Source organism: Giraffa tippelskirchi, chromosome 2 (genome assembly GCF_054371585.1).
Source record: "Giraffa tippelskirchi isolate mGirTip1 chromosome 2, T2T-mGirTip1v1.2.pri, whole genome shotgun sequence".
NCBI classification, from domain to species: domain Eukaryota; kingdom Metazoa; phylum Chordata; class Mammalia; order Artiodactyla; family Giraffidae; genus Giraffa; species Giraffa tippelskirchi.
Window position 1 is genome coordinate 18,419,297 of NC_137276.1, and position 24,030 is coordinate 18,443,326.

At 40.4% G+C, this 24,030-nt stretch overlaps 1 protein-coding gene across 9 annotated transcripts in view; it reads right to left on the reverse strand.

The window, feature by feature from the left end:
• Positions 1–24,030, reverse strand: part of VTI1A (vesicle transport through interaction with t-SNAREs 1A) — a 375,769-nt gene that overhangs the window by 185,480 nt on the left and 166,259 nt on the right. The window contains exon 6 of one of the 9 annotated variants that reach the window (XM_081540072.1): positions 11,893–15,341. The exons of the other annotated variants lie outside the window; for them this stretch is intronic. Within the exon in view, the coding sequence (XP_081396198.1) occupies positions 15,142–15,341 (200 nt within the window). The 3' untranslated portion in view covers positions 11,893–15,141. Of the gene's footprint in view, positions 1–11,892; positions 15,342–24,030 lie in introns of those variants that run through there. 9 annotated transcript variants of the gene reach the window in all.

The following is a 24,030-nucleotide window of genomic DNA, read 5'->3' on the forward strand; positions in this document are numbered from 1 at the left end:
TTTGGGTGTTGGAATACAATAGTAATAAGATTTTTCAATGGTCCTGAGAAAGAGAAAGGTTTAAAATACGGATATCTCAGTCTACTTAACAATAAAGTTAAGTATTTCCCTATAGTATCACTGACAGTGACTTATGTAATTTATGAAAACAGGTTACATTTTGAAATAAAGAAATTAAAACTGTCTTTGGTATACTTGATAAGACATTCCATCTACTAAATATTTGGGGGAACTGTTATAAGACAAAATAAATATTTAGGGTGTTGTTATAGGGAAAAATAACTAAATTTTAGGATGTCATTATAAGACAAACTTAAAATTTTTCTAGTTTGTTTGTTTAGGAATTTTCTCTCTATAGCAAGACAAGATACTCCTTTCTTCCTTTGAACATTTCAGCATATTTGTCCAGCATTATTTTTTCATTCTCTTTTATCCCCGGGGCTCTCAATGTTTAAATAGCTCCCTCCCATGTAAAGCTTTGCACCAATATCGATCAGTCAAGGCTGGAAGTTACTATGAGGCATTTTCAATAATCAGCCCAGCTGTTCAGAGAGCTTCTTGAATATAACCCTTAGGTAAACAGCATAATACACTGAGAACTCTCTCTAGCAACCAGCTCTACTTCGCAATCTCAAAGATTGCTATTAATGCTTCACTAAACAAAGAACTTAATTCTGATTTTAACAATGGAGGCTAAAGGGTAATTCAAACAAATCCCATCTTTGATTCAAATATATAGAAACTATAAGGGGTCCTCCCCCCTGCCCACATGCTTGCATATTTGATGAATTCAAAATCAAGTATATTGAGTAAACCATTTTACAGCGCCAAAAAGCAACTCTATGCAAGGCAATTTTTTAGTATTACCATTTTACTTTTTAATCCTTCCATTCAGATTTAAGTTTATTCACTTAAATCTTTTAGGTCAATGATATTATCTACCTTTATGTAATGTACAGCAAAGTAATAAAAATGCAATTACTTATTTAGAATTTTACATTACTTTTTAATTTCCTCTTTCCTTAAGAGTTAAATGCTAAAGAAAAAGACTTTCACATAGCACTCCTAATTATGATTTCCTGCTGACATGCAACAAGGGAACCTTAAAAGAAGCACCGAAAAAATGGACACTATATATAAAGTATAATGTAAAAATAGCATTAGGTAGCCATTCAGTGAAACCCATAATGTTCACACCCTTCAGTGGGTGAAGAATAAACATCATAAAAGTAAATAGCATTCCAAAATAGATGGTACCTATAAACTCTTGAGTCCCCAAATTGTTTTGCTTTGAGAAAAAGAAAACAAAACCAAATAAAAGTGAGGTATAAACAATTCTCAATGTTTCTATTGGAACCATTCGAAAGGCTTTCAGGTTGTTATTTAAGTTAAATTAAACGTATTTGTCTGGTTAAAGCTATTCTGAGATGTAGTAAGTAGACAGAGGCTTCTAGGTTCTGGAAGAATAGACCAGTCTTCTGATAAATAAGAAATTTGAAATGTTTCTTTTAGTTTATGACTCACCACAAATACCATATCCATGACAGTAAATCAGAATGACCTTGTTTTTTTTTTATTGTTGTTGTTGTTGTTGATGATCTGTTTAATTTTGTGATGGTTGTTTGTTTTCTCTTTATTTTAAGAGAGAAAAATTGGTCTCTAGCATTTAATTTATACCTACTGTGTCCTGCCGTTATTTGCCAAAGGAAAAAGACATCGTCTCTGCCCTTGATGGAGTTTATAATCTATTGGAAGAGATGGGACTCTTCCCTGACCCCAACACACTGTCCAATGGCAGAAAGAAATTAATGAGTGATTACAATGTATACAAATAAGAATATTAAGTAATATTAAGTACAACTGTGTACCCCATACAAAATCCTGATACTGAAAAAAAAATCAAATACACAAATTGGTTAGCTCAAGATTCTTGGTCTACAAAATCCCAACACATAAAAGATTTATCACATTTAAAAGTAAGCAAACAGCAAAAGACTCACCTGTGACTTCGACAGTTAACTATCCACGAGTGAGTCTGTGCTGTCTGCCTACTGTGAGCTTCTCCTGCCTCCAGGTCTTTCTCCTTTCTAGGGGCTGCTTTCTTATTTTAGCTCATAAGTGTTGGCCGTTCACGCTCTTATCTCATAAAAGTGAAAGTGAAAGTCATTCAGTCATGTCCAACTCTTTGCAACCCCATGGACTATACAGTCCATGGAATTCTCCAGGCCAGAATACTGGAGTGGGTAGCCTTTCCTTTCTCCAGGGGATCTTCCCAACCCAGGGATTGAAACCAGGTCTCCCGCATTGCAGGTGGATTATTCACCAGCTGAACCACAAAGGAAGCCCAAGAATACTGCAGTGGGTAGACTATCCCTTTTCCAGCAGATCTTCCCAACCCAGGAAACAAACTGGGGTCTCCTGAATGCAGGCGGATTCTTATCTCATATGTCTTCCTTACCTCATATGTCCTCCTGAAATTCTTCAAATACTCTCCTTTGAGATTCTCATTCATCGCCATAGGATTTTTTTTTTTTACCATCCAATTTCTATGTTTAATTTGTCTCTTAACCTATTTCAACTTGTATTCCCTATTTCCCATTATGCTGAAGATTCACCTTGATTTTCTCAGTTCAGTTCAGTTCAGTCACTCAGTTGTGTTCGACTCTTTGCAACCCCATAAACTGCAGCACGCCAGGCCTCCCTGTCCATCACCAACTCCCAGAGTCCACCCAAAGCCATGTCCATTGAGTCGGCAATGCCATCCAGCCATCGCATCCTCTGTCATCCCCTTCTCTTCCTGCCCTCAATCTTTCCCAGCATCAGGGTCTTTTCAAATGAGTCAGCTCTTCGCATCAGGTGGCCAAAGTATTGGAGTTTCAGCTTCAATATCAGTCCTTCCAATGAACACCCAGGACTGATCTCCTAGGATAGACTGGTTGGATCTCCTTGCAGTCCAAGGGACTCTCAAGAGTCCTCTCCCACACCACAGTTCAAAAGCATCAACTCTTCTGCGCTCAGGTTTCTTTATAGTCCAACTCTCACATCCATACATGACCACTGGAAAAACCACAGCCTTGACTAGACGGACCTTTGTTGACAAAGTAATGTCTCTGCTTTTCAATACGCTGTCTAGGTTGGTCAGAACTTTCCCTCCAAGGAGTAAGCGTCTTTTAATTTCATGGCTGCAGTCATCATCTGAAGTGATTTTGGAGCCCAGAAAAACAAAGTCAGCCACTGTTTCCACTGTATCTCCATATATTTGCCATGAAGTGATGGGACCGGATGCCTTGATCTTAGTTTTCTGAATGTTGAGCTTTAACCCAACTTTTGCACTTTCTTCTTTCACTTTCATCAAGAGGCTCTTTAGTTCTTCTTCACTTTTTGCCATCAGGGTGGTGTCATTTGCATATCTGAGGTTATTGATATTTCTCCCAGCAATCTTGATTCCAGCTTGTGCTTCCTCCAGCCCAGCATTTCTCATGATGTACTCTGCATATAAGTTAAATAAGCAGGGTGACAATATACAGTCTCGACGTACTCCTTTTTCTATTTGGAACCAGTCTGTTTTTCCATGTCCAGTTCTAACTGTTGCTTCCTGACCTGCATACAGGTTTCTCAAGAGGCAGGTCAGGTGGTCTGGCATGCCCATCTCTTTCAAAATTTTCCACAGTTTATTGTGATCCACACAGTCAAAGGCTTTGGCCTAATCAATAAAGCAGAAATAGATGTTTTTCTGGAACTCTCTTGCTTTTTCGATGATCCATTGGATGTTGGCAATTTGATCTCTGGTTCGTCTGCCTTTTCTAAAACCAGCTTGAACATCTGGAATTTCATGGTTCACGTATTGCTGAAGCTGGGCTTGGAGAATTTTGAGCATTACTTTACTAGTGTGTGAGATGAGTGCACTTGATTGTCTCACCAGCTCCTTAAACTCACTAGGTATGAAAATCCTATCTTCTTGCTCTGCGGTTCTTCCCATCAGTGAAGGGCAGGCAAACCAAGGGGGCCTCCCAGAAGTGGCACATAACAATTCATTTGGAATCTTCCTTTACTTGGCTTCTCAATCTGGTCTTTTCAAATCTTCCTTTGAAATATCTCTCATATTTATTTCTTTTCTTCCTTGTTACCATTATCACCTCTCATACAGACCAGTGCCTCCTCCCAAACTGGTCTCCCTGTCCCCCTGTCTCCAAGCATCAATGCATCTTGATAGTCTTATCTTCTTACCACTAGTCTAGTCAGAGCCCTTTCTGTGCTTACTAAGTAAAAGCCAAGCCTTCAGCTAGCACACAGAACCTTTCAAAATTGCAGCCTAAATACTCTTTCCTGGTTCCCTCTGGCAAAAAAAGTCTAGGCTCTATTCCAGGGCTTCTCAACCTTGCCATCTACTGACGTTTGAAGTAGGTAACTCTCTGTTGGATGGGAGGGTCTGTTCTGTGCACTGAGGGATGTTGAGCCACAGGGCTGGTCTCTACTGATGAGATGTCAGGAGCAGCCCTTCTCCCCCTGCTGTGATAGCTAAATGTCCCCTGGGGGTCAAAACCAGCCCTGCTCTAGTCAGATAGGACCTGGGCACCTGTGAGCTTCCACCCATGTCGGTTCACTGCTTGGGATATGCCCAATCATCTCTAGTGTTTACAGCCCCACTCATTGTCCATAGCTTAGCTAACATGCTTTATCAGCCCTGAATCCTTCTGCATTTGCCCCTATCAAAAGAGATCTCTTTCTTCTCAAACTTCTAAGCACTCTATCTTGCTAAAACTACCCTCTCTACCAGAGTGAGAGCTGCTTGAAAGTAAGATCTGTGTCATCTTTTATTCCCCCAAATGATTATTACAGTGCCTGGCTCATATGACGAATGAAGACACCTCCATCCCCAGCTTTCTAAACCTTGCAGTTACAAGATAATGACAAGGCAGGAACAACTCTGGTGAATGTCCTTAAGAGCTTCTCTGATGTTTCTCTGCTTTCCTATTTCAAAGGGCAAGGAAGACACAGAGAAGATCTGGACCACTCAATGCAGGGTTCATACCTTTCAGAGAAACAAGCAGTCAGATTGGGAGGGAGGCAATGGGCATGGAGGGTAAGTCGATGGCAAACTTAATGAAAAGCAGACAAAACAGTGGAAGAAGGCTTAACTACCTTTTGGAACATATAGCATATAAAAAAGTCATAAGAAAGTTTACAATAAAGAAAAGAATGTGGAAGATGGAGGGTCAAAAAAGATAATTACATGAAAGGTTTTTAAATAGCTGTCTAATGGAGAAGTTGAGTGATTAAGACAATAGCTTGACAAGCCACCTGGTCACAGGAACATAAATCTGAAAAAGCAGGAGATTCTCCAGCTAGGTCAGGCAGATCACATCTAGTTTTTAAAAGACAGAAAACATGAAATTTGTTTGTAGTTGTGTGTATGTGTGTGTGTCTGTTTGTGTGTGGAGTTATTGGGAGGGAATGGTACGCTACTGATAAACTTTGCGGAAGGAAACCATCTGTACTGTCAAGTGACTTAAAACTCGAGGCACAGTCCAGAGCAGGAATTAAACAGCGCAGCATAGTGTAGTCAACACCATATGAAAGGTGCCTTCAGGGCAACACACACTGCTGCTAGAAACACCGACCAAAAAAATGGACGATCGGGATCTCAAAAGAGATGAGTCACCCAGAGGGTCTCTGTAGGACCAGCCTACTTTCTTAGCCTTGAACCAATGTGGTCTTGCCACGGGCAAGGAAAACATTACACTGCTCCAGAAAATCAATTCTGAATGTGTAAGCCACCAAAGAATATTTCTTATAGAATAAAGACTGAGAAGAAAATAAAGGCTGAGTAGTGAAAGTAAAGGTGTAGCTAAAATTTTAATGTAGCCCTTCCTACATATATACTTAACGGGTGAAAGGGAAGAAAACCCCATCACTGGAGGAAAAAAAAAAGGTATCTGGATATAATGCTGATAAAAGGAAGCATGCAAGAGCTTTTACTTTCTAATCGTGAGTTAATTATGGTTCTTTTTCTCTTGTTAACTGATGGTATCACTCCCAGGTGGGTCCTGACATTTTAATTTTTAATTTGGCCTAGAACCATCTTGATAATGCTATTCAAACAAATTAGCTGATTGAACTGCTAGTGGTAAGCTATTATGCCCATGAAATCATAGAAAAAATGGGAGCCACAGAAACAGGGATAAGATAGGAGAGACGTGGACTAAAGTTTGGCTAAAGAACCAGGGGGACTCTCTCAGTGACACATTTATAGGATCCCAGTCCTCTCTGAATGGGGGGATATTACTTTCTGGGGCAACAGCCTTTTTCTTAGGACTGTTTTCCTTCTCTCTGTTCTCTGACTTTCCTCTGGGCCATTCAGGTGTCCTGTTGTGCTGTCCCAACCCTTGTGCTTTGCCTACTGTCTCTTTACAGTGTTTGAAGAGCAATTATCCTTTCTTAGTAGCTACGTGGGGTCCCACTTCTGACATGTCACCCACACTGACATGGGATGAATAGAAAGCAAGGGACCCACAACCTTCCTTATATGCCTAAATGAGGAAAGTAGATCTCGTCTGTAAAAGGAGCAACTCAGGGGGATCCTCATAGGCTTCTGGTGGGACTTAAAGCAGGGAATTTACTCATAGTGCTTGGCAAAGTCTCTGGCACATAGAGAGAGCACAGTAAATGTTAGCTCACATGCTTCTTAGGGCTTCCCCGGTGGATCAGTGGTAAAGAATCTGCCTGTGATGCAGGAGACATAGGCTTGATTCCCTGGGTTGAGAAGATCCCTTGGAGGAGGAAATGGCGACCCACTCCAGTATTCTTGCCTGGAAAATCCCATGGATAGAGGAGCCTGGCTGGCTACAATCCGTGGGATTGCAAAGAGTCGGACATTACTGAGTGACTGAGCATGACCCCACGAGCATTACACGCTTCTCACTACTATGATGTAAGGCCCTATAATTCTTCATGACCTACTCTATGCTCTGGATGATCCTGAACACCTAGAAAAGTAGCTCTTATCTCCATTAGACCTCTTTCTTTTTTTTCCCATTTTTTTGGCTGCACCATGCAGCATGTGAGATCTCAGTTCCCCATCTGGTGATTGAACCTGCACCCCTGCACTGAAAGCAGCAAGTTTTTTGTTTTTTTTTAATAAATTTATTTATTTTAGTCGGGGGCCAATTACTTTACAATATTGTAGTGGTTTTTCCCATACACTGACATGAATCAGCCATGGGTTTACATGTGTTCCCCATTCCGAACCCCCTTCCCACCTCCCTCCCCATCCCATCCCTCCGGGCCATCCCATTGCCCCAGCCCTGAGCATTTGTCTCATGCATCGAACATGAAATGGTGTTCTCTTTCACATATGATAATATACATGTTTCAATGCTATTGTCCCAGATCGTCCCACCCTCACCTTCTCCTAGACCCACCAGGAGAGTCCCGGACCTCCTTTTCGTAACAAATATATTTTCCAATACCCCTTTCCCATCTTGAAATGAAATTCAGAGCTAATATAATCTATGGACACACATACCAAAACAAAGAATATAACACCCTAACTGTAATATAAAGAAAATGTACAGGAAAGTAACTTATAATAAGATATGTTTCTCCATGTAAATGTGCAGGCATTGCTAAACTAGCAGATGTAGCTAAGTAGGCATATGCTTGTACCTACGTGTAAAATTAACAAAAATGTGACAGTTAGATAGGCAAACCAATACATGAGCACTCTAATGCTGACTCAAAGCTACAAGTGGCATTACCACGGACACCGCACTGCCGAAGTTTCCACCTGGTCCTTGTTCCCTAGCCTTCTTGTTTAGGGGAGACTGTGTCCTAGTTCTGGCCACTGTGCTATAATCAGAAGGAATGTGCCTCCTTTTGGGCCACAGCATTGAAGAGCTGGGGTGCAAACCCAGTCCACCCTGGGCCGAGGTGGCTGGTGACAACCCCAGTGGTGGAGTAGGACTGGACCTCTGATTAACTGTGAACAGTGCTCTCTGCCAATGCTTGATGGACACTTAGCATAAACAAAAAATAAACCTTTGTTGTATTAAGCCACCAGGATTTCTAGGTTAATTTGTTTCTGTCCTATAACTCTATCTGTCCCTCAATGGTGAATGGCTCTTTTAAAATACAGCCAGATTTTACATAACTGTTGTATACACGGAAAAATCAGTGGATGCTAAAACCATGCAAAAAGTATTTTGTGTTTATACAGAAAATTAGGTTTAGAGAAATATAGAGAGTGTTTGCACCTACATAAATGACCAGCAGGACTTGGAGAGTTTGTGCAGATCGGGATGTTGGTGTTGTGAACGAATGTGCAATGCATGGCAGGAGGTTTCTTATCATTGACTGTTACACTGAAACAACCAAATGCCTCAACAGAGGCTCAAACCTCCCCCGAGAGGAAGAATACCTCTAGGCCAGTAACCTAGAGGCAAGATCAACATGGACTTGACTGGCCAAGTGGCACATTGCAAGGTGGCATCAATGAGTGGTTCACAGGTTACAGTATCTTGGAAACTAAATTGGCTTCCACAAGATGTGTGTATATGTGTGTGTGTATGTGTGTGTGTGTGTATAAACAAACAAACAAACACACCGTAAGCAAGATAAAGGGTTCTCTGGTCACAGGTTGGTAACTGCTGGGCTGAAGAGTGTAAAGCAGGTTCCAGAATCTTTAGGACATGTGCATCATACCCTCTACAAGGGAGAACCAGCATACACTCTTCCCGTTTCTTTTGAGCAGGAAGGCTTTTTATTCCAGAGCTTCTGCAGAACTCATGTTCCATAGGGTATGCCATCTCCATCTTAAGACATGAGCACAATAAGGCCAGAGAAAGGGAAAGGCTTGTGTAAAGTTTTCAGAGTTAGTAGCAGAGCAAGACCCAGAACCCTCACTCAAACATCAATATTCTCAGCTATAAAACAGAATTAAGTGAGATATATGCTTCAATGTAGAGGAAACTCAAAAACATACTAAGTGAAAGAAGCCAACCATGAAAGGTTGACACACTATATTCCATTTATATGAAATCTCCAGAACAAATGAATCCATGGAGAGTGCAAGAAGACTGTTGGTTTCTGGAGGCCAGGTGGAGCACGGGAAGGGAAACGACTGCTTAATGATATGGGGTTTCCTTTTGGGGTGATGAGAACGTTTTGGAACTAGATAGAGGTGGTGGCTGCCTAACACTGTGAATGTACTCAATGCTTCAGGTTTGTAGACTTTAAAATGGCTAATTACGTTGTGTGAATTTTATCTCATTAAAAATGAAGAACAAGGTGAAAAAACAATATTCTTTTCTCTACACAATGCTCTTATGAATTTGAGTTCTCTAATTTACTAGAAATAGCACAGCAGTATGATCTTTTCCATATGCTTCCTCACACTGCAGTTACAAATATTTTGATTACTTTTTGTTTTCTGGTTATTGTGTGAGGAAGTGGAGGCCATAAACCTACAGTGACTAGAATTTCATAGGGATTGATTGTAGGATGAAAAAGATCATTCAGCTACTTTGAATGGGGTAGAGTGGTTTCTTATCCACCAGCTACTACAAGCTAGTCTGTGTTCTGCAGAATAGAAATATCAGGGCACTGGAGTCAGATGAACAGAGGTTCAAATCCTGACTCCATCACTTGATAGCTATACAGTGATAGCAATTTATTCAGATTCTCTGAGCTTCAATTTCCTCGTGTGATATGGAGCAGTAATACCTACAATACAGGGTCACTGGGAGAATTAATTGCCATGACGTAGGCAAAATGTCTGGAACAAAACCTGAATCCATAATAGGAAATCAACCCAGCTTCCAGCACCCCCAAGCATACTATTTTCCTAGGGAGCACACCAATGGTGCCTAAAATTTCCCTTAGAGGGCCACAGAGGTGCCTCAATTCATGCTAGGTATTTCTTTTTGAAGCTGAGGACATATTTGGCTTCAGGAAAAAATTTCAGAGTGAAGATTTCCTTTGTTTTCTGACTCCGTGGGATGCTCTGTGGTACTGTGCAGATCAGAAAGTGGGAGTATTGGGCAGAACGTATCATGCATATGCATGTGTTTATAAAACCACAAGAATCTCTAGAAGGGAACCCCTACATAATCAAGGCTGTCAGAAGAAAGACTCTCTGGAACCTTCATCTTTTGATCAATTGAGAATTAAACAGGCATTTTAAGAAAAAACAAACACCTTTAGGCACAATTAACGCGCTTCTTTAATGTACTGTGGTCCTTTCACCCCTACACTCAGTTTTAATAGTGTAAGACAGTATTTTAGAAAAAACATTGAAAAAAATTATCTTCATTAAAAAAAAATCCAGTGGTCACATAACTGTACATTGTACTACACAGAAGAACATATGAATTACAAATAGTAAATTTGGGATATTTGGTTCATATGAGGATGGAGCACATTGAATAGATTTATCTGCATCTAAACCACCAAACTGTTTGGTGAATTAACCAGTTTGATTAAAAAAAAAAAACAGCAAAGGTACTAATTCTAGTTATGTGGAACTCAGCAAGCTTAATTCAATGCTGCTTAAGTCATACTTGAAAACTGAGGAGCAAATGAAGACATTTTAATCACTCAACTGTTGCTAGAGAGCCTCTAGCAGGGAAAGATTGAAAGCAAAAGAAGAAGAAGGTGGCAGGGGATGAGATGGTTAGATAGCATCACTGCCTCAATGGACATGAACTTGAGCAAACTCCAGAAGATAGAGGAAGACAGGGAAGCTTGGCGTGCTGCAATCCATGGGGTCGCAAAGAGTCAGACACGACTTAAGTGACTGAACAACAAGACAGCCTCATATTCAAACAACGTCTGCATTAAAGAAACATTCATTCCCCTGTTACACTGGTCCATCATGGGCTATAGAGGAGCCCAAAGACAAGATGCTTCTTCTGAAAAGAAGCCTAACTGCTGAGAAGACGAGTTAGCTCTTACTTTTCAGAGATTCTGTTTCTTCTTAATTCCAAGGTGGGGGAGAAAACACATATAAGCCTCCAGTTAAAAGCCAACTCTCCTCCCCAAAGCTTAGTGGTGGTGAAATAGGGATGGGAAGAATGAAGGAGATAAAAGAAGTAGTGTGGGAAGAAATCTTTTCTTTTTTTTTTCATAAAAATATAAAGCAAGCTCCTTCAGGGCCTGGTAGTGAGAAGGAGGGGCATGTGAGAACTTTCTGGCACCCTGTCCTTGAAGAGGAATGTGATTCATGGGTTCCAATGCTCCCCACAGGTAGGACTAACATGAAGCTGTGACGACAGTCACTGGGCAAGTACCCAGGGGCTCTGAGTGTTGTGGAGACATCATCTATCAGCCCAGAAGCCATTTACTTGGTAATCAATCTGCAGGACATATATCTATTCAACTGAAAATGTAGAAAATAATCTTCCGGGTTATTTGCACTAAGGAATTGGAGAAGGAATTGGAGAAGGAAATGGCAACCCACTCCAGTACTCTTGCCTGGAAAATCCCATGGACGGAGGAGCCTGGTAGGCTACAGTCCACGGGGTCACTAAGAGTCGGACACGACTGAGCAACTTCACTTTCACTTTTCCCTTTCATGCACTGGAGAAGGAAATGGCAACCCACTCCAGTGTTCTTGCCTGGAGAATCCCAGGGACCCTGGTGGGCTGCCGTCTATGGGGTCGCACAGAATCGGACACGACTGAAGCGACTCAGCAGCAGCATCAGGGTAACCAGCAACAGAAAAGTGACAGGAGAGAGTTAATAGGTTTCTTCTCAGTGTGAGTTATGAGATAGTCATGTGTATTAAAGAGAGTTGTTGGAATTCAGTAACCCAAAATGAAAATCTGGATCTAAAAAAATATGTAAGTTGGAAAAAAAAAAACCTGAAAGGATATACCTCCAAATAGTAAACAGTTATTTCTGGGTGATATAATTTTATCTTTATTTTATAATTAAGAAAAACATTTTAATATGAAAATCTTACATTTAAAAGACAAAATACAGTTTAGATCAAATACAATCAATGAACAACATAAAGGCAGGAGCACTGAAGAATAAATGTATGAACAAGTACTAAGAAAACAGACACTGTAAAAAGAAACCAACCCAAACGGACCCCAATCCTATGAATGAGAACCAGTTGTCTGGGCAGTTGGCTGAATAACTTTCTAAAAAATGGCAAGGAGTAAAAAATATGGTCTTTTATGATAAAGACATGATTTAGGATTCTTTGATGGTCCAATTTAAAACTAAAAATGATTAAGTGACTCTTACCTCTACATGTGAAAGGAATATTATGCACTTTTGTACCCCAAGGTCTGGCTCCTTTATCCTAGAATAGTTATTTTGTAATTGACTGATATGATCCAAATACTTAAAATAATCTCTCTCTGCAACAGAACTATAATATTAATCCTTTAATACCTAAATATTAAGATGATGAGCCACAGAATTTCATGCAGTATGGTTTGTAAAGGTAAAATGTAAAGAGAAAATGTCCAACAATACTTGCATGGTTAAAATATGGCACATACATATTATGGAATAATAAGCAGTCACTAAAAAGAATAACGTAAATTCATAATATAGACACTGGAAATGTGCACATAAATCATTATTGAATGGAAAAAGCAAGGTACAGGACACTATGAATAATATAATTCGTTAAAAGAAAAAAAGTGTGAGTTTGCACACACAATCTAGGAAGAACTTCACTTCCTCTCCTCTAAGATATGCACAGAGCTTATTCTTTCACTTCATTCTAGTCTCTCCCTAAGTCACCTCAGAGAGGCTTGTCCTGACCAACATACCTAAAGTAGAACCACCTGGAATTCTCTATCCCTTTAGCTTACTTTATTTTTCTTTATGGCATGCATATTTTATATTACATTTTATATACATCGAAAAAGCAAGAGAGTTCCAGAAAAACATCTATTTCTGCTTTATTGACTATGCCAAAGCCTTTGACTGTGTGGATCACAATAAACTGTGGAAAATTCTGAAAGAGATGGGAATACCAGACCATCTGACCTGTCTCTTGAGAAACCTGTATGCAGGTCAGGAAGCAACAGTTAGAACTGGACATGGAACAACAGACTGGTTCCAAATAGGCAAAGGAGTACGTCAAGGCTGTATATTGTCACCCTGCTTATTTAACTTATATGCAGAGTACATCATGAGAAATGCTGGGCTGGAAGAAACACAAGCTGGAATCAAGATTGCTGGGAGAAATATCAATAACCTCAGATATGCGGATGACACCACCCTTATGGCAGAAAGTGAAGAAGAACTAAAGAGCCTCTTGATGAAAGTGAAGGAGGAGAGTGAAAAAGTTGGCTTAAAGCTCAACATTCAGAAAACTAAGATCATGGCATCTGGTCCCATCACTTCATGGGAAATAGATGGGGAAACAGTGGAAACAGTGTCAGACTTTACTTTTTTGGGCTCCAGAATCACTGCTGATGGTGACTGCAGCCATGAAATTAAAAGACGCTTACTCCTTGGAAGGAAGGTTATGGCCAACCTAGATAGCATGTTTAAAAGCAGAGACATTACTTTGCCAACAAAAGTCCGTCTAGTCAAGGCTATAGTTTTTCCAGTGGTCATGTATGGATGTGAGAGTTGGACGGTGAAGAAAGCTGAGCGCCGCAGAATTGATGCTTTTGAACTGTGGTGTTGGAGAAGACTCTTGAGAGTCCCTTGGACTGCAAGGAGATCCAATCAATCCATCCTAAAGGAGATCAATCCTGGGTGTTCATTGGAAGGTCTGATGTTGAGGCTAAAGCTCCAATACTTTGGCCACCTCATGCGAAGGGTTGACTCATTGGAAAAGACCCTAATGCTGGGTAGGATTGGGGGCGGGAGGAGAAGGGGACGAGAGAGGATGAGATGGTTGGATGGCATCACCGACTCGATGAACATGGGTTTGGGTAGACTCCGGGAGTTGGTGATGGACAGAGAGGCCTGGCGTGCTGCAATTCATGGCGTCGCAGAGAGTTGGACACGACTGAGCGACTGAACTGAACTGATATACATTTTTATTGATTTATTGACTGTTTCCCTATTAGAATCTGAGTTCCATTAGAATATGGATTTCATGGGAAAGTGGACTTCATCTGTTTGGTCACTGTTGCTTTTTCAGTCCTAGTTCCTAGAATACAATAGATGCTCAAATATCTGTTTGATGCATGAATAAACAAATATAAATGTGTACTGTGTTTAGTTGCTCAGTTGTGTTTGACTCTGCGACCCCGCAGACTGTAGCCTGCCAGGCTCCCCTGTCCAAGTGGATTCTCGAGGCAAGAATAATGGAGTAGGTTGCCATGCCCTCTTCCAAGGGATCTTCCTAACCCAGGGATTGAACCCAGGTCTCCCGCAATGCACGTTTTTACTTTACTGTCTGAGCCACCAGATGAACCCATGAGTACTGGAGTGGGTAGCCTATCCCTTCTCCAGGATGTAAATAAGTATGGATATAGACAGATATGTATTACATGTATATGTATATGTGTGTGTATATATGTATACACATAAATAAACACTTACATATAGATAAAACATATATAGTGAAAAAAACTTAAAGCATCTGTACTAAATGTTCATGATGGTTATTCTTGGGGCGTGGGAGTGGGAAAGATGGACGGTAGGGAGAAAAGGGGGGCCTTTTAACTTTTTACATTATATACTTCTATCTTGCTTGAATAACTTGTAATAATGATGCAATTGTGCTATAATTTAAAAATACCCAAAACAATTGTCTTGTAAGGATTAGGGCTTATAGAACTTACACAATTGCTTTAAAAATGTCTGGTGATTACATTCCCATATCTCCAGTTTCTCAACTAGACTGAAGATATTATAACCAATTATGATTTCAATATCTTAACTTTAGGCAGTGGTTCTCAAACTTTTGTGTGCATAGAATTATCTGCTCAGTTTGTTAAAAATAAAAAATTTCAAGGCCTAACCCCAGAGATTCTGAATAGGGACTAGGCAGCAGGAATTTCTATTTAAAAAAATATCACCCCAGGTGACTGACTCAAAGCTTACCATTTGAGAAATTGGCTCAAGATAGAACTGAACAGGAAAGAGTGAATCAACATATATTTAATGAGGACCAATTATCTGCCAGGCAATATTGAGTAATTAACACTGTGCTCAGCCACTTCAGTCACGTTGAACTCTTCGCAGCCCCAGGGACTGTAGCCCACCAGGCTCCTCTGTCCGTGGGATTTTCCAGGCAAGATTACTGGAGTGGGTTGTCATGCCCTCCTTCAGGCGATCTTCCCAACCCAGGGATCGAGCCCTCATCTCCTGTGTCTCTTGCATTTCAGGCAGATTCTTTACTGCTGAGCCACCAGGGAAGCCTGAGTAATTAACATTAGATAATTTTAATTAATTGGTTATTAGTGTATGAATATTTCAGCTAGCTACATTTGCAACAAATTTGTAAGTGCTTACACACTATAACTTCCCAGGTGGCACTAGTTTTAAAGAACCCACTTGCAAATGCAGGAGACGTAAGAGACAGGGGTTTGATCCCTGGATCGGGAAGATCCCCTGAAGGAAATGGCAACCCACTCCAGAATCTCATGGACAGAGGATCCTGGAGGGCTACAGTCCATAGGGTTGCAAAGAATCAAACACAACTGAAGCCACGTAGCACTATGCACACACACACTGTAACTGTCTGAATAGATAAAATACCTTGGAAAAGAAAAGTTATGCAGATTTTGTGGTTCTACTTGTCTACATTTTTAAATATTATTACAGTTAATAATATCATTATTGGGTAGGCCAAAAAACATTATGCCTTCATCTCTTTATATGGGGGTGCTGTGCTTAGTCACTCAGTGTGTCTGACTCTTTGCAACCCCATGGACTGTAGCCCGCCAGGCTTCTCTGTCTATGGGGATTCTCTAGGAAAGAATACTGGATTGAGTTCCCATGTCCCCCTCCAGGGGACCTTCCCAACCCAGGGATGCAACCTAAGTCTCCCACATTGCAGGTGGATTCTTTACCAGTGGCGATGCATGGTACTAAAAACAAAGGCCACAATATATCTCCAATGCACATTAAGAGTAGTGGACCACCAGCTAGAAAACCTTAGTTCAAGTTCCTTTTGACTATCACATGTGTATGTCCCTTCACCAGGACTCAATTTTCTCATATTAATAAGTTGCTAGAGTTGAACCAGATGCCTAGAAGATCTTTTCTGGCTCTATCAATTTATTTTTCTCATACAAACACATACAGGCATCTCCTTTGTATCACACATGATACTTCCACCAGTGGTGCTTCCATGTGTAAAGGCAGCTGCTGCTGACATGCTTTCAACCATGTTTTATACTCATACTTGCGCACACACAAATATGGGTGTCTATACCAAGGTTATTCATACATCCAAGTCAAACATATGCATTTAGTTCTTATTTTAGTATAAAATACCCATTACAATAAACTATTTCAAGAGTTTAAGTGAAAAATAACTTCGGGATTATTTGCTGACTCAAAGACTTACAGCAACAGCAGCAAATTGGTGACAAAAGGCTAGGAGTGGGGGCTTCCTTGGCGGTCCAGTGGTGAAGACTCTGTGCTTCTGTTGCAGAGGGTAGGGTTTGATCCCTGGTACAGGAACTAAGATCCCACATGCCGCCATGTGCAGTCAAAAAAGCAAAAGCAAAAAAGGCTAGAAGACTCTGAGTCACTTTAAGTACCCTAAGATTATGTCTGGAATTTTTACCTTTTCTGCTACCACATTCATGCTTCATTTACAAAGATTGACCCTAATAAGAACTGTTTTATTTCTAAAAATATAAAAAAGAGTAAGTATACTGAAGGAAAAAAAAAAAAAAACAACCCTTCCTAGGAATCCTAAATGTCTCTAGGTAAAACGAATCACCAGCAAATACATCACCACCCATGAAGATTTCAAAATAACATCTTGAGAACAAGGAGACACAATGGCTCATTTCATACATTTTTTTTCCCTTCACATTTCATTCTAGACTAATCAGGGGGCTCAAACTGCTCTGCTGCCAAAATAATCCATATTCCATTTAGCATTGCTGATGATGGAGAGGAAGGAAATGAAAGAAATGGGATGCCTCAAGAGGATGACAAAGGAAAAGATCACAAGGACACTGACTGCTAATTAGCAACATATTATAAGTATGGGTAAATGCACTAGTCTTTCAACTCTCGAGCCCCTAAGTTCATATCTTAGATGGAAGTGAAAATGTGTTTGTCAGTACCATGCTGGTCTCTTTTCTTGAAAGATGACGGACAGCTGGGAGCCGGGGCTGAAGGCCGGTGCAGAGATCTGCTGTTGCGATGGGGGCTGCTGCCTGGCAGCAGAGACTGCCTCTGACCAGCGCAGTTCTCTCCTCCCTGAGCAACTTGTTTATAATCGGTTCTTAAAATCTTAAAACAATCTGTTCTTTCAGCAGAAGCAATTTTCCCCCTTTCCCTGAACAGTGCCTAGACTGTTAATCAGAAACAGGGAAACTTCACGAGCTAGTTTTTTTTCTTTTTTTGAGCCCCTCCTGAAGCACTGAAGATGTCCCAGTCAGAAGAATCCTGCAGGAGTGGATTATAAGACACCCTTCAGGCTTGGGGACTAATTTCCAGTGCCTTTTGGGAAGCAGGATTCAATTAATAGCTCTGTCTCTTAATCTAAGACCTATCAGGAAGAACAACCCCTTGGCCACACAGTAGCCAACCTTGTAGCTGTTTCAGATGATGGGATCCAAAGAGAGTTCTTAGCTAGGGGTCTAAGGATAATGCAGGGGGCATCAAGCGGTCCAAAGGAAACAAATGATTCAGGGAGTTCTGGTATAGAAAGAGAGTGAGAGAGAAAAAGAGAGAGAGAGAGAGAGACAGGAAGAGAGAGGGAGGGGGGAAGAAAAAAGAAAAGGAGGAAGGGAGTTATTTTAAAACTGTTTAGGAGAAAGAAAAATGTATCTACACACACACATACACACACACACACTCTTTGACTTTTTCGGACTCCTCTAATAAAATGGGAACATGGTGTTTTTAGACCTCTCTTAAAAGCCTCTAGCCTGTCTCTTTCCTGCTGGATTTACAATGCTAAAAAGCAAAATCCCAGAAACCTATTTCTGTTTACTTAAGAAGGATAAAGTGTTACCCCAAAACAGAGGAGCCTTTTACAGAGATTGGAAAACAAATGGTTTAAGAGCATTAAGATCTACATATCTCTCATGCCAGCACATTTAAAGTCATCAATCAAACATAATCCTGAACATACGAGGTGCAAAAGTGCTAAAAAGGCCCCATTAAAATCCAAGCCTTTTCAGGTGTACCACCCAATCCTAAGAATTATATACAAGGCAGAAATAGCTCTAGTTTATACACACAATACCATTAGGGACAATTTATCATGTCTTTAAAAGTGATATATAGTACATTGTGAAATTGCTTATTAACTCCAGAAATAACAAACCCAGCTTGTGTAAATGCACTTGAATACCCATAATTGGAATTCTGAAAACTTACTTAGAGACTATTCTTATTTATAGTTTAAACTTTCTACTAATCTACCGCCTCACTTGCATTTCGGATTTTTAAATTCATATTTTCCAATTACCATTAGGAACTAGAGCTATTTTGACCAAAAAGTTTTAAGATGTTTCAAATAGATTTGCTACACCAAATGCTAAAAAGGACAAAGATTACATGACCAAACTGACTCTGGGTAGAAATCTAAATTATATGAATTTATAATTTTATCATCCAAATCATTTTCTTCTAAAACACTGCCAATCTGCATTTATTTCCTGATTTTCCCTTAATCCATTATAAAGAAATATGTATGTGACTGTTTATAGCCTTGGCTCCTACACCTGACTTCATTACAACTCTTCCTTTTTTTTTTTTTTTTTTAAAAAAAAGGTTCTTTTTGTTCTATAAATACAAGATTTCATACATTAAAAATAGCACTCTTGGTCTGCATTAAAATCTACCCAAGCCAAAGCTAAAAATTGTAGGAGTAAGGAAAAGGCAGAGGAGGCCTGGAACCAAGGTCAGACTTTGCTTCCGTGGGGGTGCTTCATGCTCACTGCTGTTAAAACCTATAGAAACAACTATATTCTGAGGTCCCTTTGGGCAGCACAGGGTCCAGGTTCCAGCTGGGCTTTCAGGTAGACTGTGTGACTACACAGTGTTGGTCACATTTTGTGCTCACATGTTCATAGGACAACTGTATACTTCTCTACTAGATGACCTACATACAGAAAATACCACCTCGTGTGTTTCTTAGCGACCTGATGCTGCAGATTTCTGATCTGATCTGACTCATGATCAGAACCAGAGTCAAAATGAGCATCGAGGTTCCTCTCTTGACTACCATACCTGAGAAACGTTCTTCAGGCCCTCATCCAGTTAACAAGCACTGTGCTGTATTACAGGCCAAGAACTGTGCTCAATGATGGACCTACTAAGTGCATCCAAAATTTAGGAGTGTAGAGTAAAGTGATGGAGACAAGTGAGCAAAAAAGTATAATGTTACCAGGAACCCTGGAGCAATCAGTTCCACCCAGAAGAGTGTCAGTCATGAAACATTATACACAGTAGATGTTTAAGGATTTAGGGCTATAAGCCATCACTGAAACAGCCCAGCAGAAAGAAACACATCTTTAACAAAAAACCCTTAAAGATAGAGCTCAAGCCCTTAGGTTAGGATACATGAATTTAGAGGTTGCACGAGAGGTGATGGTTCCCAGGTTAGAAGAATGTGGATTCATATTTTGGCTCTTATCTTGGTCTGTGAACATGGAAAAAGTACTTAAACTTCAGTTCTTCCTGGAAAAATGGAGACAACAATGGCTATTTCATAAGGATGTTGTGAGGTCTATGAGAAACATAAAAACTGTTTATGACAGGTACCTTAACATTTCTCCAGTCTTGTTTAGAGAGACATCAATAAGATGAAGAGGATCTTTGTTATGCAAAGTTGGAAGACATTTTTACTTCTCAGAACCTTGAAGATGCTAATGTATAATCTGACTCTTCTAGACAGGGGTGTAGTACGCAGCAATGCACACAGACAATTGACCACAAAGCCCTCGTTTAGTGGAATACCTCCTTCCACAGGCACACACACTTGGAAAATAGTGCCACAAGTCCTTATATATAAGTGTATATTAAATGTATGTATCTATTTAGACATCGTAAGTGAATTTTGGAAGAGATGGCAATTGTTGGAAACTGCCAAAACAAGAGGATGGAAAAGAATAGGTCATTTGCCAACAAATTTCAGCTTTGGCCGGAAAATAGCAACCAACGGGGTCTCTGAATTCTCTGTCTGAAGAATGGGGCAAAACCACAATGCCCTACATGGAATCAAGTTCTGGCCTACAATCAAAGGCTTCTGCCATCATCCCTGGCCCATTACACTGCACTGCTCATGTGTGTTGCTAATCTCACTTCCAAGGGACTTCATGTCCAGGACGTGATCTCTTCCTAAGTATTTCTGAATCCTCCTAGCTCTTGGGCATGGCTCAAAATTCCATTTACAAAGCATTCCCTCACTCTTCTCAACCTATCAGAATCCTCTTCTTCCTTGAAAGCCTAGTTTAAAACTGGCCCCCGACCTAGAAGTTTCCCCCAACTGAATCCATTTCTTCCTCCCCAGAGGTCAGCCATCAGTAGTTTGCATCTCTGCTGTAGCTGTCAGCCTGGTAAGCAAGCTTTCCCCCGAGCTACTCTTTAAACAGGGTCTTCACTAGACTATAAATTCCCCCAGAGCAGGGCTGTCTCTCCTCTTCCTGTCTCCACAGCACCTGGTACAATGTACTGCACATAAATGAAGGAGAAAATGCTTGTTGGAGCTTTGGGCTTCCCAGGTGGCGCTAGTGGCAAAGAATCTGCTTGCCAATGAAAGAGACTCAACGCAGGTTCAATCCCTGGGTTGGGAAGATCCCCTGGAGTAGGAAATGTAACCCTACTCCAGGATTCTTGCCTGGAAAATTCCATAGGCAGAGGAGCCTGGCAGCTGCAGTCCATAGAGCCACAAAAGTCGGACATAACTGCACACACAATGCCTGGTACAATGTATTGCATAAAAGTGAAGAATAAAATGCCTGTTGGAAAAATAAAATAAAATAAAATAAAATGCCTGTTGGATCAAGTGGCTTCAATTCTGATAAGTCATAGTAAGAGCTCCAAGACTAAGAGATAATATTCCAATAATGAAATACAAATTCTGTTCAGTTCCAATAATAATTAAGTGAAAGGAACAATACACGCTGTTAATATTACATACAGCTACTTAATAGGCCTAAAAACACAGTGTGCTTGGACCTGTCACAAAGATTTCCATGCTCTTGCCAGAAATACTTTAGTGGGGAATCTTAAGAGTCCTGGGAACACTTCCAGATTGTTGCTGACTCGTTTTAAAATGAAAACTACAACCCAGGGTGTCGAGACCTTCCCAAACACCTGGACATCCCTATTCCCGCTGCAGCATGTCCTTTGAAGGATGTCCTTCCCCGGGTGGTGTCTCTTCTTTCACTTCTAACTCCCATCCTTCCCACCTGATCCTACCACTCATTAGCTGGCAAACAAACCACTTCCACTGTCAGGAAAAAGGTAAGAACGATCCTTGTACATTTTATCCCAAGTCTTATTCACGAGGAAGGAAGCGAATTAAAATCTCATCTAGCGGACATCCTTCCCCCAGCTGTGTCTAGTCACGAGCAGAATGATGATTATGTGCATCTGAGCAAAACATTAAAGAGGAAACCTCTGTAAAAATTAGGTATGGTTTAGAAATCAGACACTAACATGGTCTGCATATTCTGTAGAAACAACATTAAAGCAGCACCAGACCACGTCTGCAGTTTGGGAGCCTCCCAGGTGAAAGCAGAAAATGATTCAAAGAAGAGCTATTGGAGTGTCAGGACAGTTCCTAAAATGAGCCTGTGAGTTCCGTGAGCACAGGGGCCCACGTTTTCTGACACACTGGAAGGCGCCCCCCACTCTCCAAGCTGAAATGTTGAGCTCTCTGGGCTTGTACAGGCACGTGGGTTAGAGGAACAATTGTCGTTAGCATAGCTGCCCTATTTCCACATATTTCCTCTTGGTAAGCCCCCCTCCACTATTTCTCCCAAAAGAACAATTTTACTCCAGATGCAATAAATTGGCTCAGACTGTGCATACACATATCCTTTCAATCAGGGGAGTCAGTTAGATTACAAAAACAAAAAACAAAACCTGAAATTAGCAACATGACAATTTCCCAAACCCACTGCACTGTATATATTACTTCTTTAAAAACAAAAAGCAAACCCTGTTTCTTAACTTGCCAGACATCATTCCAGAGGATGTATTTACCTTTCCTTAGAGATTCTACCAGACAATTATTTGGTATCTGGCAGCTAATTAATATTGGGGTCAGTGTCACAATGGGCTGTGCTAATAAAACTCACTTCTATAATTTCAACATACTTCCACTAACCTATCTTTCCAGTAAACCTGATCTAGTCCCCATTACCCAACATGCTTTCCCCTCTCTGTGCTGTTCCCCTTAGAGGCCCCAATAATATTCAGTCAAGGCAGACTCAAGAATGTATATACAGTGTGCCTTTAGTCCCCATGCCGTACCCATAGTAAACATTCTAATTACTCATATTTTTAGGTGCAGCTCAACAACCACCATCTTCAGAAAGACTTTAAGGACCCATCCTAGGGTCAAAACTTAGGTCAAAACATCTCTCTTTCTTAAGTTTGTTGATATCACCTTTTGAAACTTACAATTTATATATCATACAATGATTATTTCTCTATTACAGTAGCATTATTATTAGACTCTTTTGAGTGTTGGGACCATTGCTTTACCATGACTTTTAGCCTGTGCCTAATAATAATGATGGTGATAATGAAAGTGAAAGCGAAAGTCACTCAGTCTTGTCTGACTCTTTGTGACCCTATAGACTAGACAATCTATGGAATGCTCCAGGTCAGAATACTGGAGTGGGTAGCCGTTCCCTTCTCCAGGGGACCTTCCCAACCCAGGGATCAAACCCAAGTCTCCTGCATTGCAGGTGGATTCTTTACCAGCTGAGCCACAAGGGATTGCCTAATACTCATTGGGAGTTGTACTGTGGGCTAGGCACACTGTTAAATGCTACTTTTATCATTCAATTTTCATCATTCTACTAAGTAAGTACTACTGTTACTGCCATATTATAGATAACAAACTGACGTTCAGAGAAGTTACCTTGCTCAGGATCAAAGCTAGTATGTTGAAGAGTTAAGTGTTACATAACTTTAACTCTGATCACACCACTCCTAACTTTCAAAAAGGTAAAATAGGAAGAGTTTACTAGTTTTTTCTAAATGACCTTCCCCCACTGATTACACACTGCTACTGTCTTTTAAATTTAAATTGTAAGTGTAAATCTTACGAGACTTGTTTAGATGCAAATTTAGATTTAATGATTCCTTGTTTTTCGATCTTGAACATTACATCTTTCTTCTGGAGTCATTTTCCTGCTTTCTGAAAGAACTTTTTTTTTTTTTTAATTTAGGACACAAATGGTATGGACCTAACAGAAGCAGAAGATATTAAGAAGAGATGGCAAGGATACACAGAAGAACTGTACAAAAAAGATCTTCACGACCCAGATAATCATGATGGTGTGATCACTCACCTAGAGCCAGACATCCTGGAATGTGAAGTGGGCCTTAGGAAGCATCACTGCGAACAAAGCTAATGGAGGTGATGGAATTCCACTTGAGCTATTTCAAATCCTAAAAGATGATGTTGTGAAAGTGCTGCACTGAATATGTCAGCAAATTCGGAAAACTCAACAGTGGCCACAGGACTGGAAAAGGTCAGTTTTCGTTCCAATCCCAAAGAAAGGCAATGCCAAAGAATGTTGAAACTACTGCACAATTTGCATTCATCTCACACGCTAGTAAAGTAATGCTCAAAATTCTCCAAGCCAGGCTTCAGCAATACGTGAACCGTGAACTTCCAGAGGTTCAAGCTGGTTTTAGAAAAGGCAGAGGAACCAGAGGTCAAATTGCCAA